The 18,666-nt window shown below is 38.2% G+C and overlaps 1 protein-coding gene across 2 annotated transcripts in view; it reads left to right on the top strand.

The window, feature by feature from the left end:
• Positions 1-18,666, top strand: part of prkn (parkin RBR E3 ubiquitin protein ligase) — a 187,231-nt gene that overhangs the window by 66,085 nt on the left and 102,480 nt on the right. For both annotated transcript variants that reach the window (XM_079855032.1, XM_079855031.1), the window contains 2 exons: positions 648-864; positions 10,702-10,820. In XM_079855032.1, coding sequence (XP_079711158.1) covers positions 648-864; positions 10,702-10,820 — 336 coding nt within the window. The remainder of the gene's footprint in view (positions 1-647; positions 865-10,701; positions 10,821-18,666) is intronic.

The following is an 18,666-nucleotide window of genomic DNA, read 5'->3' as shown; positions in this document are numbered from 1 at the left end:
TGCAGTTTTTACCTTCATCTTCCCTTCATTCTCTGCGAGATACAAGCTTTTTGTCCGTGTCTTACAGTGATTGGCATGTTTATTCTCTCTACCTGTTTTCTCGGCGCTACAATCCCACCGGTCTGCGGCGTATGTGCCAGCTTGATTACTTGAATTTGTGAAGGTACTTATGACGGCAAAGTTTGATCCTTTCTTTCCTCATGCTGGAGACAGAAATGAAAGACAACAGGATGAAAAGATCCTCTCGCAATGCGCTTTTGAGACTACAGCACCATAGAATTACTATTCATATCACTGACACTGTGGATGGTCTCAGAAATAAAATCAAAAAAACATTTTCTGAGCAATCTGACATGGGGTTACTATATTCAGTTTTTCCATTAATAATTACCATAAATTGCTTAGCAGAAGTGGACCAGTGAGAACTATTACAAAGTGGATCATCATGAAATCTAATTTACTTGAAGACAGCATCCACATTAATCTACTCAGAACAGAACCTAATCCTGACAAAAGCATAAGTGTTTCTTCAGAGTGTACTGGTGCATGATGGGTTACAGACCAAACAATGTTTGAGAATCCCTGAGGTACAGTGATATTAAACATGGATGAAGCTGTAACTATCTGCTTGTCCTCTTCTGTGGCAGGGCTGCGATCTCCCCGAGCAGAGCACGGTTCACGTGGTTCTGCCCCCGTCCTCGACCCGGCGCTCTGAGCTGGTCCAGCAGTGCAGGCTGGGCCACGGGACCGAGAGCTTGACCCGACTCGACCTCAGTAGCTCCCGTCTGAACGCCGCATCCGAAGGCCTGGCTGTCATTCTAGAGACAGATGCGTCCAGACAGGGGGACTCTGCTGGGCACACAGGTATAGGCCGTAGAACTGTGTTTGTGTGTGTTGTTTTATGTGCGTATGTTTGTGTTGGTGTGGAAATCCAATGGCAGCTGCTGCTTTATAAGAGTGAAGAAGCACAAATAGTTAATGGAAGAATGTGTACTTTTTGGTGTCTCAAATTTTGCTCTAAATACTACTAAAGGTGAAGTAATCAACATAAGCTCATAGGAAAAACATGCCTCTACATACATTTTTTTTTTTTTTTTCAAAACTTTTAAAAAAACATACAAATAACTGCAGTTTTCAGTTGAAAAACAAAAGCACTTATGGCAGTAAAACACCAACAACTTTTATTCCTTTTAGGCAAATCATGATTACGGTGCAGATTATCGGTTAATGAAGACAAATTTGCTCCTTGCACAATACTGTTATGGCTTCAAAACACTTACCATAGTGCATGAATTGTAAACTTATACATTTTGACATTTGCATCACTTCGTATTTATGGCTTTTCTGACATAGTAAACGTGCTCGCTAGCTCACCTGGTACAGCACTGCGCGTACGGTTCGGTTACGAGTCCAAGCTCAAAGCTAAAATGGCATGGTCGCTTCTGCAAATGCATTTTTATCTCTTTACTGTACGTTTGCTTTTGTTAACACAAACAGTTAGGTGTAGACTAGGGTTTTGTGTAGGTGGTATGCTATTTCCAAACAGCACTAACCTTTGAGCGTCATTCACTGGGCATTTCATTTCCAAACTGCTGCAGTTTGTACAAAAAATCAATGTAAATAAAACGTTGCCATTTTCATGCTTCGGTTAAAACTGAACATGCTTTTAGAGCCACTCACTGGACATTTCACTTTGAAAGTGTTCCAAGACATGCAAGAAGCAAAGTAATGTCATTTTAGCATGCCCGAGGTACGTTTTTCCACTTAGCCTGGGTTAGAAGTTATGTGTATGTGTGCTAATTTTTTAAATACTGTCTCTCACTCAAATATGTTGCTGTGCCCAACCTTATATATAGATTATTTGCACAATGACAAATTTGCCATTGTAATAGGACGCTGTTCTTCCTGTGCAATCTTGAAGCAATTGCCACTGACTCACTTCCTATATGATGCTTTCAGTCCCAAACTAGAATTCCTTTGTAAGTACTGTATATCCTTTCATTTACATTAGTTTGTGCACCGCTGAGGCTTTTGCAACCTCCTTCAGCAGTAATACGCAGTAATTTGTAAGCGCACCGCTTGGTGAAGTGGATGCTGTCATTTGCCACAATGGCGCCGCTTTTACAAGCTGTCCTCTGCCCGTCCTTCCCTTTTCAACCTCGCTCTGGCTAGCGGCCCACTCGGCTACTTAGTCCAATCACGCTACCTCTTTTATCCAGCCCTTCTCCCTGTAAAAGCATTAGCATAATGGAGGAATCATGCAGAAATCATAAATAATAGGGTGCCTGTCTTATAAAACCCTCTCTGCTCGATTTATTGTTAGCTGTGTCAAGGTATCTTGTACCTCTTGGCTGCCCCATGCTTTTAGCTCTAATGAGAACGCTGCTCCCAGGTGTGTGCGTGTGTGTGCTTGAGTGATTTAAACTGGGATGGGACAGACTGATAGGACATGTCCTCTCTCAACTAAATCATATGCAGAGAAGATGTCTGGATCTTCTTTTCTGGCTAATTTCTATTGTGAGCTCTTTGTCCTAGGACTGTTGTGGCTTGTTGAAGTGCTGCTACACCTTGTTCTTGTTCTCTACAAAGTGCTCTAACCAACACTTACATCTCCCACTCAAAACACTCCACAGCTGTTAACTAATAGAGGACAAGAAGCAAGGGATACAAAATAAAAGCAAACAAAAGCTTGCTAAGACTTAGTCTGCAATGTTGCTCAGCTCATCCCATCTGTTCTTAAATAAAAGAATGTACTTAATTTACTTGAAGTGTAGTTTCGGCACTAAACAGAATAAACAAAAACTTGATTAAAATAATGTATAAATATTGACTTATTCTCTACTGGTAGCCTGTGGTAACAGATGCTACGAGCCTTAGTTCTCAGTTCCAATTAATTGCTCAGATCCTATTTTTTGTATAGCTGTTCACAATGTTGTTTTAAATGTGGCCAATATCAGATTCCAGTGTGAACAGATCATGATCATGAACTGACTGAGTTCGCAAAACATCTGACCTGTATCGGATTTAGGACCACGTATAAAAGTGGCACAAATCAGAATTGAAAAGATCAGATTTCATGTGGTTTGTGCTGTTCACACTGTCATGAGAAAAACAGATCTGAGTCGCATGCGAGCCAAAAAAAAAAAAAAATCGTATTTTGGTCACATTTACCAACAGTCTGAATGTAGCCAGAATGTTCTCCTAGGGCCATTTTCCTGGTTGCATTCGCACCGCAAATAGGAACTCTGAAGTGACGTACAGATGGTGGTCAACCAGAATGCCTATTACCGCCGCGCCAGCCGCCGCGGCGAAATTACCGCGGCGAAAATAAACCAGCCGCATTTCAAAGTCGTTCCCGAAATGACCGCCAGGTGGCGCAAAGGGACATTGTGCAAAACAGCAGCAATTGCCGTATTTTAAAATGTAAGTGGGTTAAATAATAGGCATATTTTTCATATATATAAATAGGCCTATTAGGCTACAACAGAATAGAACCAAAGATAGAATCAATTTTACAGCTGAAAAAATAGAATCAAAAGTTAAAAATAGAGACGATGTTAGGAGCAATGACGCTGAATATTTTTACTATTCTATTGAGGAATTAGATAAACGAAGAGCTCTCGTGAGCGATACAATTGCACAGTAATTTATAGTGATTTCAAAAGCAGTCCTTAAAAAAAAAAAATTACATGGAGTAGTGTGGCATAATTTTTGAGAGATTACGCGGAACACGTTTTAGTTAAGATCCTGGTTTCAATGCCCTTAATGTATATAGGCTAGGCTTTAAAAAAAATTCACAACGCGTTTTGAGATTGTTTTGAATTAAACATTGAAGTTTAAAATGTAGTGTTTTGGTACACCAGGCCGAGTGGCGTTACGCATTGTTCAAAAATCAGGTTTTATTCTGGCATGTTGAATTGGCGTTAATATTTTTTATTTTTATTTATTAGATTTAGATTTTAGGTTTTGTTAGATTTATTTTTCTCATAACAGCTAAAATAACTTAATATATGCCTTGTCTTCATATGATTTTTATCAATGAACTAGTGTTTTCTGACAGTGTCGACTGCAAAGATGAAGTTGACGATCGCCATATTTGTAGTGAACGCACCTAGAGAGAAATGCACAAAGACATAATCAGAGAGTAGCCTTTTTCTTTTTCGTTTTGAATTATTTCGTTTGAAGACATTTCAAGCTTTGTGTATTTGATGTATTTATCATGTCTGTGTGAGGCATACGCTGAGTTTCGTTAAATTAGGAGGATGAGATGCGCTCCAGCTGACGTGCAATGCAAGTGACCTCACGGGCGCCTCTATGATTAGTGTCTGTTTGCTTCTCTTACTTATTGAATCCAGACAATTGGGTGATGAAAAAATGATTAAAATTAAGATACAATTTATAGAAAACGAAATTCACTTTAAAAAAAGGTTTCTACTAAACAAAACTTAATGAAGTGGTCAAAATCATGTCTGACCCACTCCATATCCATCTCTCGATATAATGCATCTTATCTTACTCGTGATGTTCACTTTTCATATTCAACATAGATGGAAAAAAATAACATTATAATATTTTAACAAATATGATACTACATGAGATTATTTAATGTCTACAACAGTATAGTAGGCCTATAGACTCTATTTGTACAAATTGCTGCACGTTAATGTAATTAAATGAAACCTTGTAACGAATTCACACTGTAGACTGTGTACAGTTGAGACACCTTAAATAACTTGCGTTCCAGCAAGCACAAGTTGTGATTTTTGCTGTGCACTTGCATATAAGTGTCAGCTGGGAAGGAAATATAGAGACCAGGGGTGCGTTTCCCGAAAGCATCGTTGGCCAACTATGGTCGCAAGTTCCGTCGTTACCAATAGAGTTCAATGGACATTGCGATGAACTTGCGACCATAGTTGGCCAACGATGCTTTCGGGAAACGCACCCCAGACCTCTTGGAACTTTAATTGAATACATAGCGTTGGTAAAGCATACTGAAATTACATCCCTACAAATGTATTAGGCCCTACTGAAAATAAATGTATCGAATTTAAGCAAAGTAGCCTAAATGTTAAGACTGTAAGCCCTTTACTTTTTTACGTAGCCTAAAGGACTCTTATAGCCGACTTTGGGTTAATTTAATTTGTAGAGGATTTTTTAACTCAAACATTAACACTGATATAAATTAAACTAAATTATTGTAATTTTTTGGCACACCACGACGAGTGGCGCTATGCATTGTTCTAAAGCCAGGTTTTATTCTGGCATGTTGAATTAGTGTTCAACAAATGCGGCGGCGCGTTCATTTGAATGAAGAGCGTTTCTCGCTCGTGCGAGCGAACACACACTGGAACGTTAGGCCGTATCGTAACGAGTGAATAGTGGCCGAGTGGTTGAACGTACGTTACGATCATTTAGATGACACGGGTTCGAATCCCGAACTAACTTGGACTACTGGTGTTTTTATATTAGCCTATTAATGCATTTTATAGTCTATTGTTGATGCAGAGAGATTTGTCTTCTAAAACATTTTTTTTGCCTATTTACAAAATAAAATCGCCATGCATTTCCATTTTACACTAAGGAACAAATATTATACAATGACTTTACTTCTGTAGCCTATAATAATTCATATATATGACGTTTAAACGACAAACAATAAAATCAGAACCAGTATTCTGTTGCGTTCATGGTTCCAGTGGCAGTAATGCATCCACGGCTTTTCAAAATGTCACAAAGCGTTTTGAGATTGTTTTGAATTAAATATTGAAGTTTATAATTTGTTTGGCACGAGGAGTGGCAAACTCTTTGTTTTGTTTTGCAAACTCAGCTAGCCTGTGGGGGGTTTGGAGAAGGCAATACTTTGCTTTATCGTGGGGGTGCAGGACAGAGGTGTTAATGTTCCGTCTTTCATATGGAGAGTGTCGGAGCCAGCCTGATGAGCAGGCAAAGGCAAAATTCTTTTAAGGATTAATCTCAAAATCTCCAAAAGTCCATAGCCTATGTACAGTAGGCCCTATATCTTATTAAATTGTATATTGTAGTTTTATTGATTGTATAGGTTTTCCACAAACAATTTAAATTTAGCAGATACAGAGCTCTTTTATTGGCGACACACCTCGTTTTATTGTAAGGTGAATTCAGCAAGGCATGTTGTATCTTTGAAGGAACAAAAGCTATTTGTTACAGTTTTTTCTTTCGTGATTTGTGTGGATGACACACAGCGACATATACAGTATTATCAGCTGTATGGTGTTTTTTTACGCTGAAATGCTTAATTTCGAGAAAGACCCGCCGCGCGCAGTGAGGGAGACCAAACTTACTAAAAAAATATCCATCGCGAGAGAGGCAAAGAAAAACGCCTGTTCTTAATTTATGTTGCTTTGAACTTTTTCCGTTTTGTACCGTTTTAATTTTTTAATTTAGCTGCAATTTCTTTGACAATAGAAATTTAAAATGTTGCAAGAATAGGCCTAAGATTCTGTGTTTCTTATTTTGCATCACAAAGGGAATAAACTCTATCGATGCAACCCTGTTTAAATAAATAAACTGTCTCGACACTTTATTCATATCTTAAAATGTGCGATGGGTTTTCAAACTTAATTAATTTTATTTTTCTTTTACATTTTCATTGTTTATTTTTTAATTGAAAGCAATACTGTATTGAAAGTATTTTTCTGATTTGTTCGATCTGTTTTGAAAAATGTCTTCCGTTGATATGGCCGGGTATCACTGTCAGTCATCTCAATCTCGTGAATGATTCACACACACAAAAAAAAATAATTTAGCAGATTAAAGACGAGCTTCATCATCTTCATTTTCTGGTGCGATCGACTGACAGTCTTTCTTCATCAGATGTGTCGTCTTTGCAGCGGGAATGTAGCAAATTTATGTTGTAATGTACAATTGATAATTAAACAAGATGATTGACTTTAATAAACAGATACATAATTAAGCATCAACAACACTGTCGGCTACACTGAGATTCGATCTCAGATCGTTTGAAGCTCTGAGAGGCTCTTGTTAATGCTTTGACCACAGAGCTACCGTCTGAATCGCCAACGTCTACTATTTTCTCTGTTTTAAAAGTTTGTAACATGTAAGGCTATTTAGTTCTGAATATAACAAAGAATGCTTAAACCGACTACATCGGTTAGGAGCTGCAAGTCCTGAAAATGTTTTAATTTCACGGTAAATTATTTTAATTTATTTCACTGTTATGTTTCAGTTAATAAATCTACAAACACATTAAAATAACACGAAGAAAATGACAAGTAACCTATTGACATAGCCTTTCTAAATTATAGAAAAACTGGGCACACAATGTTAACGTGTGTCTACTTTGTTTAAATTTAATGAATTTGAATTCGTTTAACCACAATATTTATCTTGAATTTATCTGTGACCTCAGCTCAAATTACTGCCGCGGCAGATTACGGCATTAAAGAGAATAAACTGACACTTTTCAAAGTCTGTGATTACAGCGCCACTCAGCGGTAAAAGGCAGCAAATACACATCCCAATTTTCCCGCGGCGGCGGTAAAAGTCTCATTCTGGTTGACCACCATCTGTAAGCCAGCCGACAGCTATGTCATTTAAAGGCACACTATGCAAGATTTGTACCTTAACCCTCTGGGGTCTAAGGTGTTTTTGGGGTCCTTGAGATGTTCTGACATGCCCTGACATTTGTGCTTTTTTCAGTTGCTTATAAACATATTAATGGCAAAGGTGTAATTACACTCTATTTAGCACAAACAGGGCTACCATAATATGTAAGCAACATGAATGTACATGTTTGCATTTTTGAGAGAATAATGTTTATGCATGGTTATTGAAAAAACTAAAAACTAAAGTTTCTGAAATAAGGCCACAAAACACATACTAAATATGTGTCCACTTTTGACTAATGGATGTTTTTTCTTCAAAATGATGTGAAAATCATCCTGCCTAATCATTCACATAACACAATACATTGATTTAAATTTTGCAAAACACTTTCTGTTTGGAAAGGCAATATGCGAAGTGGGTGTCAACGATCCAACACCATCATGCATATTTAGTGGTTCGCACCTGAGGAGACAATGGGGCCCGCATACTTAATGAGCCATTCATTCAGGTGTGTGACTGAGCCACAAGAAAGAATGCAAGAGCAACAGTTGGAAGCATCTCAATTTTTTTTTATTTTTCCACAAATTGTGCTTGCAAATTGGCCTATAATATCCAAGGAAAACATGTCTAGTAATTGTGCAGTTAATTCTCATACTGTATTTTCAGTTTTGGAATATTTATCCTCTCCCCAAATTTGTCACTAATAAAACACAATAGAAATTATTTAAAGAAAAGGCTTATATTTACCTTTTAATAGTTTGTTTACATCTACCTTGTAAATATATATTTTTTTATTAAAAAGGTTACAATTACAACAACAATTCAAGTGTAATCTTTTTTTGTAAAAACTAAAGTATACATTTTATCATACATATTTCAAAGTTAAGGATTCATTACTTGAATATAGCCTAGGCTACATTGGAATAAACACTATAACATATTATTTGATTACTTTATTTTTGACAAAACATACTATATTTAACATATGAGCAAAAATTGGCAAACAAAAGCTTATTTGATGTGGCAGATATTTTACAGTAAAAATGTATAATCTATCCAAAACTAATCAACAAAATGTTGTCTTTCATATGTCTGTAACATAGGTCTTTCGCTTTTTATTATAAGAAACATAAATGTTAATTTGCAGTTTAATATGTTGCTTATACAAATACATTTTATTTCAATCATAGTATTATTCCTCACAGCGCCACGAGACGGTGTAAACAAGTACAATGATCTGAATAAGCTTGATGTGTTTTCTCGAGCTGATATGGGGGCGTTCACAGGTTTGCGTGGATTGCCTCAGTCATTTGCGTTTGAATAGCGCGCGCTCTCCGTGGGCGGGGTCAAATTAAAAATAATGAGCTGAGATGAGAACGACTGACATCTCTCTCTTTTCATACAGATTGCATAAACTGAGAATATTTGTTTTTTATAATAATTACTTCATTTAAAAGAAGAGAATTCAAGCTTCATGCCTGTGTGCCTGTGTGACTGTTTGACTGAGTATTCGCTGAGTTATGGTTCATTTTCGGACGCATTTCAGAATGGACTTAACTGACAGAGAGAAGGCAGAACTCGCTTTGTTTTTATTGTGAGTATAAAAAAAAAAATCACACTTAACAGGATTGATTGATGTATGAAACTCCTATGGAAAATCAAAGTCAACAGAGTATTTATGAGTCTCTTTTACACTGATAAAAAAAAAGCGAGCAGATCACGCCGGCGTGATTGCCGACCTCAGGGGGTTAATATAACAGCTACGAAATAATTTTGATGGTAAACAAACTCGTATAGGGCGAATCAGAGGGGACGCCACTGGCAAAACCAGCAATGCAGGTTTGAGAGGTGGCGCCCTGACAAATCTCGCGAGAATCACGACTTGCTTTACGGCACGACGTCACATACATCAACAACATATGAAGCAGCCTCTATGGAAGACACTAGCATGCATTTCAGACGTTAATCATGGCAGAGTCGACGAAGAAAGCGCGGTTGGAAGAGTCAAGGAAAAGAAAACGACGACTCTGCGTGAGTGGTATTTACGACAGTAACGTTAAATACAAATACTCCACAGTGACTCTAGGGGTCGCTGTTTAAGAAAAACGGAAACTTCATAGTGTGCCTTTAAGCGCAGCATTTAACAACATCAACAACTCTGTAGCGTAAAGGGTGAGAAGTGCCTGGACTTTGGCTTCGGTCCATCTATCGCTGTTTTCAAAGTTCGTGAAGTTCGTAGGGTTAGTATATATATGTAAACTGTGTTTTTAAAAATGGCGGGTGCCGGTGTTTGTATGGCATGTGTTCGGCCAATCAGCGTACACTTACGTCACTGATGCTTCATATTGTGCCTGAAGTAGGAGCTCTTTTGTCCCTTTGGAGGATGCTTTGGAGAACCGAAACATGTTCTTCCTTTTGGAACATTTATTTTTAAGAGTGCAGAGAACTTTTTTTGCAAACAATCTTCCAATGGTGTGTTGATAATGGTGTGTTGAGAAAAATTACCAGCTATAAATGTTTCTTACCATGAAACTGTGTTTTGCACCATTTACAATAAAAATCTATATTTTTGTCCCTGTGCATATTTCCTTGCATATTAGTAACAAATAGTGCGGGCCATGTGTCACTCACAGCGTAAAGTATATGAGATGAGTCTCCATCTGTCCATAAAACGCCACCTGTTACAAAATGTGAAGACACATTACGATTTTGACCCTCATATTTCCATTTCGGTTGCTTAATGTGAGGAATATTTCACACACTATGTGTTGGCACATTTACAACTGATGTAAAAGTTAGAAGATTTATGATTTTTCTTCAGTAGGCACTATTTGATTTAAATATCTTGCATCATTTACATCATCATGAGTAAGTGATATAATCATGTCTTATGTTACAGATCTTAATAAAGTTGCTGGCCAACTGACAATAATATGAGTTTGTACATGCTTTAGAATGTCATCCAACAAATGGTTTAACACTAGTTGTCTGTGCACTGCGATAGTAGAAACTGTAATAGGACAAAATGTTTTAACAGAAAAAAACACACACTTTACCATTATTGCTTTTTTATGATGTTTTTGGTTGTTCTTACAGAAACTAAAGGCCACAGCAGTTTCTATGTGTTCTGTAAGGCGGTCTGCAAGGCCATCCAGCCTGGAAAACTACGTGTTCGGTGCAGAGACTGCAAACAAGGCACCCTTACTCTCAGCAGGGTACGAATAAAGTTCTTTAGTTTTATTTGTTGTGTTATGGCTATTTTAAAGAAATGCTCTTGTTCTCTGAGGAGGCCAAAATGGGTTTTCAATGGGGTCGCTGCAGAAAACTACGAAAGCTTGTTTCCACAACAGAATAAAAAAGAATAAAGAAAAAAGGTAATTGTTACTTTTTATCTCATGATTAGGTTTTTTTTTCTGCAATTGTTAGTTTATATCTCACAATTCTAAACAAAAGGGAGATTGTGGTTTATAAAGTTGAAATTGCGATAAATAAAGTCAGAATAACAAGATATAAACACACAATTGTGAGACAAAATGTCAGAATTGTGAGATAAAAAGTCACAATTACCGGAAACAAGCTTCCATTAAAAAAAAAAAAAAAAAAAAACCTTTTGGAACCTTGATTTTTAAGAGTGTACCATTACCGGCACTAAGGTAATCCAACAGTTAGGTGTTTTCATATTGTGGCATTTGGAATACTGGTTTTTTTTTTGTTTTTTTTTTTGGATGCATTTAAAGTGATGTGACAAGAAGAAAAAAACTGTTCTAGCAATTCATTTATTTAAAAAAAAGAAATCATTCATACATACAATGACTTGATTGCACCTTTTCTATGATGAGCACGTTATTAATTTCTGAATTAAAATTCATAAAGTGGGCATAAAATCAAAGAGCTATACAGCTGTCCTGATATTTGAAACAGTTATATTATTATTTATTATTTTATATTGTCACGTTTTGGGTGTTTGTTTCTTGTTCCTGTCTTTTGTCTTTCATGTGATCCTGCCATGTGTTCACTTGTCTGTTGTGTCATGTTGTAATTGGTTTATTGTTAATTGTTCACAGGTGTCCCTTGTCTCGTCATTAGTCCTGTATTTAACCCTCTGAGGTCTGAGCTGTTTTCTGGCCCTGGAGGTGTTCTGACATGCTCTGACATTTGTGCTTATTTCTGTTACTTGTGACATTTTCATGGCTAAAGTCTGATTACACTGTATTCAGCACAAACTCTGCTACAATAATATATCAGCAGCATGTATATAAAAGTTTGTAGTTTTGAGATAATAACATTTATGCGTGGTTTGTGAAAAAACAAAAAAAATTTGTCACTGAAATAAGCTCATGAAACCCATACTGATTATTTCTTCATAAGACTTTTGAAAATTGTATCACGTAGCCCAGAATATTTGCTTCAAAACTATGTGAAAATCACCCTGACTGCTCATTCAGAGAAGACAATATATTGATTTAAAAATTTTACGACGTGTTTTGTGTGAGAAAGCTCTATGCAAGAGGCGTGGACATCTCATTATTATGTAAGCTTTTCTCACCTGAGAAAGACAAAAGACACTCCCTAATGGCCCTATTAGGAGCTATCAGGCCCTGCCATTCTGAGCAACCTTGCACAAAGAATGAGGAGATTTAAAAAAGAATGGCTTTTTGATTGTTTTTAATGTATTTACAACACAACATAATGACAAAAAAAAACACATTATTTAACACACTGAACTAAAGACAGAGACTTGAACTGTCACACACCTTTGTGCCATTCCTGAAACATAGTAGGCTACATACCTTTCATTTCCATGGTGTTTGATTTTTCACTTTAGCATGTTCATGTATGGAGACTTATGTGAATGTTGAAGTCAGCAGGACTTATCAGTGGCATCTTGTTCCTCTAAAAACAACAACAACAACAAAACAGCTGTGAACATGCTGATATCAAGAGAAATTATGCTGCACAATTTGGGGAATATATTTTAGATTTTTCAGGTTAAAATAGCTTTTTAAAATGTACAGAATACACAAACACATATATATATATTAGCCTACTTTTACCATGCTGTGTTTTATTAGAATATAAAAACATCCTCGTGTTGAACACGTAGGCTATACAAGCACTGAAAGGTTGCCTATCATTCTAGTTCACATTTCACATTTCATGTTTCTGTCTACATGTACATATATGACATTAGGCTTAGTTCATGTTTTTACTCCAAACTCATTTCATAACATACATTTTAATCTGGCACAACCAGTTTAACATGTCTTACCTTAAAAATCTTCTCATCTTCAAATCGCGTTCTTCTGAGGTAAATCCGAGGTAAATTCAAGGTAAACAGCACAGCACAGCACAGCTTACAGTTGTCCAAACCCGATGAAAGCAGAGAAGAGTAAGTTACGAAGTCTCTGCTTCTTTGTTTTGAGGTGATGAGGGCGTTTACAGGTCTGTGTTTCTCCGCATGGATCATTTGCATGTCAATCGCTCGTGCGCGCGTGGGTGTGGTCACATTATAGTTAATGAGGACGCGTTTGAGAAACTGTACATGCCGCTGCTTTCGTATGGATTACTTAAAAATAGAATATTTGTTTTTTATATAATTTACATACTTTAAAAATAGAGATTCCAAGCGTTGTATAAACATGCGTTTCAAGTCTGTGTGACAAACATTCGCTGAGTTACAGGTCATTTTCTGTCGCGTTTCAGAATGAGTTTCACATTGAGAGAGACGGCAGAACGCGCATCATGTTTATTTTCTTTGTTTTACGAAAAACACAACATTTTGTTTTTATTATGAGTGTACACAAATAAAAGAAGACATTTAACAGTTTTGAATGATGTACAATACAAGTATGTAAAATCAAAATCAACAGAGTAATTTGCACTGATATAAAAAAAAACGAGCAGATCACGCCGGCGTGATTGCCGACCTCAGGGGGTTAAGCCCTCTTGTTTGCCCCGTGTCTTTGTCGAGTATTGTTTGTTATTTGCCCTGGCTCCAGTATCTTGTTTTCCTAGTCTTTGTTCCTGTTCCTGTTTTAGTTTATAGTTTCCATGCCTCATCATGGTTTTGTTTTATGTTTACATTTACATTTACATTTTAGTTATTTTGCAGATGCTTTTGTCCAAAGCGACTTACAATTTAGGACTAAATTAAGCGAGTCATTGTGAAGAGGCAAAAACAACGCAGAAAGTGCTCAAAATACAAAGTTCAGGCATTGGTCAGAGTAGCATAAGCCCGATAAGGGAGGATTAAAGGAAAAGTTTTTTTTTATTTTATTTTTTTTTTTTTTATGAGGTTAAGTGCTCATGGAAGAGATGAGTTTTCAGTTGTCTTTTGAATGTTGCCAGGGATTCTGCATTCCGGATGAGGGTGGGGAGATCATTCCACCATGGAACCGTGAATGAGAATGTTCTGGAAAGTGATTTTGTGGTTCTCTGTGATTGAACCATGAGACGTTGCTCGTTGACCGATCGTAGGCTTCTGGTAGGGATGTAGACTCGTAGGAGCGAGTGAAAGTAGGAGGGAGCTGAGCCTATGATAGATCTGTAAGCAAGCGTCAATGCCTTGAACTTGATGCGAGCAGCGAGTGGTAGCCAGTGCAGAGAGATGAACAGAGGAGTGACGTGGGCCCTTTTTGGCTCGTTGAAGACAAGACAAGCTGCAGCATTCTGAATCATTTGTAGAGGTTTAGTTGCACATGATGGAAGTCCAGCCAGAAGAGCATTGCAGTAGTCAAGCCTAGAAATGGCCAGGGCCTGGACGAGAAGTTGTGTTGCATGCTCAGTAAGGAAAGGCCTGATCTTCCTGATGTTGTGCAGTGCAAACCTGCATGATCGAGCTGTCTTTGAAATGTGGTCTGTGAAGGTCAGCTGGTCATCAAATATTACTCCAAGATTTCTGACCGACCTTGATGGGGTGATTGATGATGAATTTAGCTGGATAGTGAAGTCGTGCTGTAGAGACGGATTGGCAGGGAGGACGAGAAGCTCAGTCTTTGCCAGGCTGAACTGCAGGTGATGTTCCTTCATCCATGCCGAGATGTCCGCCAGACAGCTTGAGATCCGTGCAACTACTGTAGGATCATCTTGTTGAAATGAGAGGAAGAGCTGTGTGTCATCAGCATAGCAATGGTAAGATAAACCATGTGCCTGTATGATGTGGTGTAGATGGCGAAGAGGAGGGGTCCAAGAACTGAACCCTGAGGAACCCCTGTGGTCAGTTGATGTGCTCTGGATACCTCGCCTCTCCATGCGACCCTGAAGGACCTACCTGTGAGATAGGACTCAAACCAGTGGAGTGAAGTTCCTGTGATGCCCAGTGCTGAGAGGGTGGACATAAGGATCTGATGATTCACAGTGTCGAAGGCAGCAGACAGATCCAGGAGAATGAGAACTGAAGATTTGGAAGCAGCTTTTGCGATCCGTAGGGCTTCTGTCACCGATAGTAATGCAGTCTCAGTTGAATGCCCTTTTTTGAAGCCAGATTGGTTGACATCCAGCTGGTTGTTCAGAGACAAGAATGATGTTACTTGGTTGAAAGCAACTCGTTCAAGTGTTTTCGCAATGAATGGTAGGAGAGAGACTGGTCTGTAATTCTCTACAAGTGATGTGTTTAGTGTTGGTTTTTTGAGCAGTGGAGTAACCCGTGCCTGCTTGAATGCTGTAGGGAAAGTGCCAGTATGGAGGGATGAGTTGATGATGTGTGTGAGTGCTGGTAGAAGTGTGGGAGAGATGGTTTGTAGAAGGTGTGAGGGGATGGGGTCTAGAGGGCAAGTGGTAGGATGACTGGAGAGGATAAGTTTAGATACTTCTTCCTCAGTAGTGGAGAGAAGGAGGAGAGAAGGTTATTGGCTGTGGGAGAGGTTGGTCTGGGTTCCTGTATGTGTGGAGCTGAGAACTGACTGCTGATAGTTGTTGTTTTGTTGGTGAAGAAGTTAGCAAAATCATCAGCAGTTAACGAGGAGGTGGGTGGTGGTGGAGGTTGTGGAGGTGGACAGAGGAGAGAGTTGAATGTCTTGAGGAGTGATCGTATGTTAGAGGAGCTGTTGATCTTGTTGTGGAAATATGAAGATTTGCGGCATGAATATCAACAGAAAAGGAAGAGAGGAGAGATTGATACATACTCAGTTCAGATGTGTCTTTTGATTTGCGCCATTTCCTCTCCGCTGCCCTGAGTTTGGTCCGGTGTTCACGAAGAACCTCAGATAACCAGGGGTTAGAGGGAGTAGTGCGTGCAGGCCTGGAGGAGAGAGGGCAGATATTGTCTAGAGAAGAGGTTAGAGTGGAGCATAAGGTATCCGTTACGGTATTCACATTCAGAGATGAGAATTGTTAGGGTGAGGGAAGAGAAGATGACACAGCAGAGGAAAGATGGGAGGGAGAAAGTTAGCGCAGGTTTCGTCTGAAAGTGACTGGTAGGGGGGTTAAGGTGCACGGGTAGAGAGTTGCAAATTGAAAGTAATGAGGAAATGATCTGAAACATGGAGAGGTCTCACCAAAATGTTTTCTGTGATGCAGTTGCGTGTGTAAACCAGGTCCAGTTGTTTGCCTGATTTGTGAGTACCTGTGGTGATGAGTCGTTGACTCATGGTGATGAGTCGGTTTGAGATTGAAAGAGGCTAGGAGAGAGATGAAGTCTGTTGCAAACGTCTTCTCTAGATGAATGTTGAAGTCACCAAAGACTACAAGTAGGGTGCCGTCCTCAGGGAAAGAGTAGAGCTCCTCTAAAAATCTTCCCAGCTGACCTGGGGGGCGATATATGACTACAATATGGATCTTTCTGGGAGTTGTAAGTGTAATAGCATGATATTCAAACCAGTTGTTATTGCATAGAGAAGAGAGAGTTGAGTATTTCCAATTGTTAGAAATGAGAAGCCCTGTACCCCCACCCCTCCCAGACTGGCGAGGGGAGTGAGAGAAAAAGAAGTTGTTAGAGAGAGCAGCAGGGGTTGCTGAGTCTTCTGGACGAATCCAGGTCTCAGTCAAGCCCAATATATTAAGAGCAGAATGAGATGCAAAGGCTGGAATAAAGTCAGCTTTATTGACTGCTGACTGACAATTCCATAGACCGACAGAAAGAGAGAGAGGTGTGTGTGAGGATGAGAGATTGGGATGCAGATTAGCAGTATTGCGCTGCCTACTTTGTGTGATGAAAGAGCGTTGTCGAGAGACAACAGGAATGTATTGAAAGCACATGTTGAGTAAGGGTAAATAAGATAAAAGTGTGAAAGGAAAGATAGAAGAAGATAATTAAGTGCCTTACTGGTGTCCTTGCTCTGTGGAGTCGCACATGTAGAGTTGATGGTCTTTACCCTAGACGGTCTTCACACGAGGAGGCTGAACACAAGAGCTGAACGCTTCTGCGACAGCGCACAAACTACATACAAGTTTAATCTTGTGTTGTAAATAAATTGCGTTTGGGTCCTCACCTCAACTTGCCTCCAGTGGAATCAGTTGTCACATATACAGTGGTGTGAAAAAGTGTTTGCCCCCTTGGTAAATATGATCAAATATGGCTGTAAAAAAATAAATCTGCATTTCAGATGAAACAAAAACATTAGCTTTTTTGGCAGCAAACACTTAAGATGGGTTTGGTGCACACAGGGAGAAAAAAGTACCCCATGTGTAAAATGAAATACTCTGCTGTATCTTTAATGCTGTGGGCCTAATTTTCTGCCAGAGGTCCTGGACATCTTGTTCAGATACATGGCATCACAGATTCGATCAAGTACACACAGATAAAAAATCAAAACCTGACAGCCTGTTCTAGAAATCTTATAACGGAGGACAGGATGGAGAGATCCTGTATGGAGGAATGGTCTCTGATCTCTTGTCAGGTGTTCTCCAAACTCATCCGGCATTATAGGAGAAGACTCAGAGCTGTTATCTGAAAGCAGCTGAAAAAAGAGGTTGCAAAAAGTATTTAATAAAAGGGGGCAAACAATTGTTCCCAATGTGTTTTGGTGAAAAACTTTTTTTTCATAATGTGATTTTCCCCCCACTTTCAATTATTTTACTTCAATGAAAGGTTAGATTTTTGCACATTTTTTAAATAAAATATCAAAAGGATTAAAAATGCAGATTTATTTTTTACAGCCATATTTGAACATATTTACCAAGGGGGCAAACACTTTTTCACACCACTGTATATTTAGAAATTGTCATTAATATTAATATTATTATTGTATTTTTGGAAAATTTGAAAATGGTATACAAGTTATACAAAAAAAAAAAAATGAATTCAAGGAGTATATTTTTAAGACCTTTCCATTTTTAAGAACTTTATCGGCTGCATTTTAATACATTTAAAGCCATCGACATATCAGCTATAGCATGAAAAAGGCAGATATAACAAACCGAGTTTATTAATCAACTGCATGAATGCACTGATTTGTATAACGTCTGTTGCATAACCCAACATATTTCTAATATGTGTAAAATAATTAAATACTTGCCAAAACAAAATGAAATCGGTACAAAATATGGTTTGTCAGCATATATAAAGTTGATAGCAAAAATAACCTCTGAAGGTTGTCAAGTATCATTTGTATTTTGTATTATTATTATTATTTTTTTTAATCTTTGTTCTTCGCTTATAATGTTGGCCTGCTGAATGTTAAATTGATGATGCAGCAATAAACTAGCTAATTTACCTTAATGTATGTGTTTTTTGTTCTTTGCTTGCTTAAAGGAGAACTCCGGTCAATTTTAACATTGAGCTCATTTTTTTGTACATTTGGAGTGCTGTCAGTACAGAGAACAACGACAAAAATCGGTGTTGCCTACACCGTGTTATCCTCTTTTTAAAATTTGCACCCTGTTGACTTCAATGGGGCAAGTTTTAAACCTGCTTTTAGCCTCTTAACATCCTTAATGTGTCATTACAAGTGCACAGCCATGTGAGTGATTCCTTCAGAGTGAACATGGTGAATCTGACTGCAGTAGTTGTGAAAGATATGAATAAAAATGATGTTTATTCAGCCAGCGCACATACCTGTATTTACATCCTGTTTTCGGTCAAAGTCCACAGTAGTCGAATGTCGAGTTCACGCGCGTGATCAT

This window comes from Squalius cephalus (genome assembly GCF_949319135.1).
Source record: "Squalius cephalus genome assembly, chromosome: 21".
NCBI lineage: Eukaryota > Metazoa > Chordata > Actinopteri > Cypriniformes > Leuciscidae > Squalius > Squalius cephalus.
This window is presented reverse-complemented; position numbering and strand designations above follow the sequence as displayed.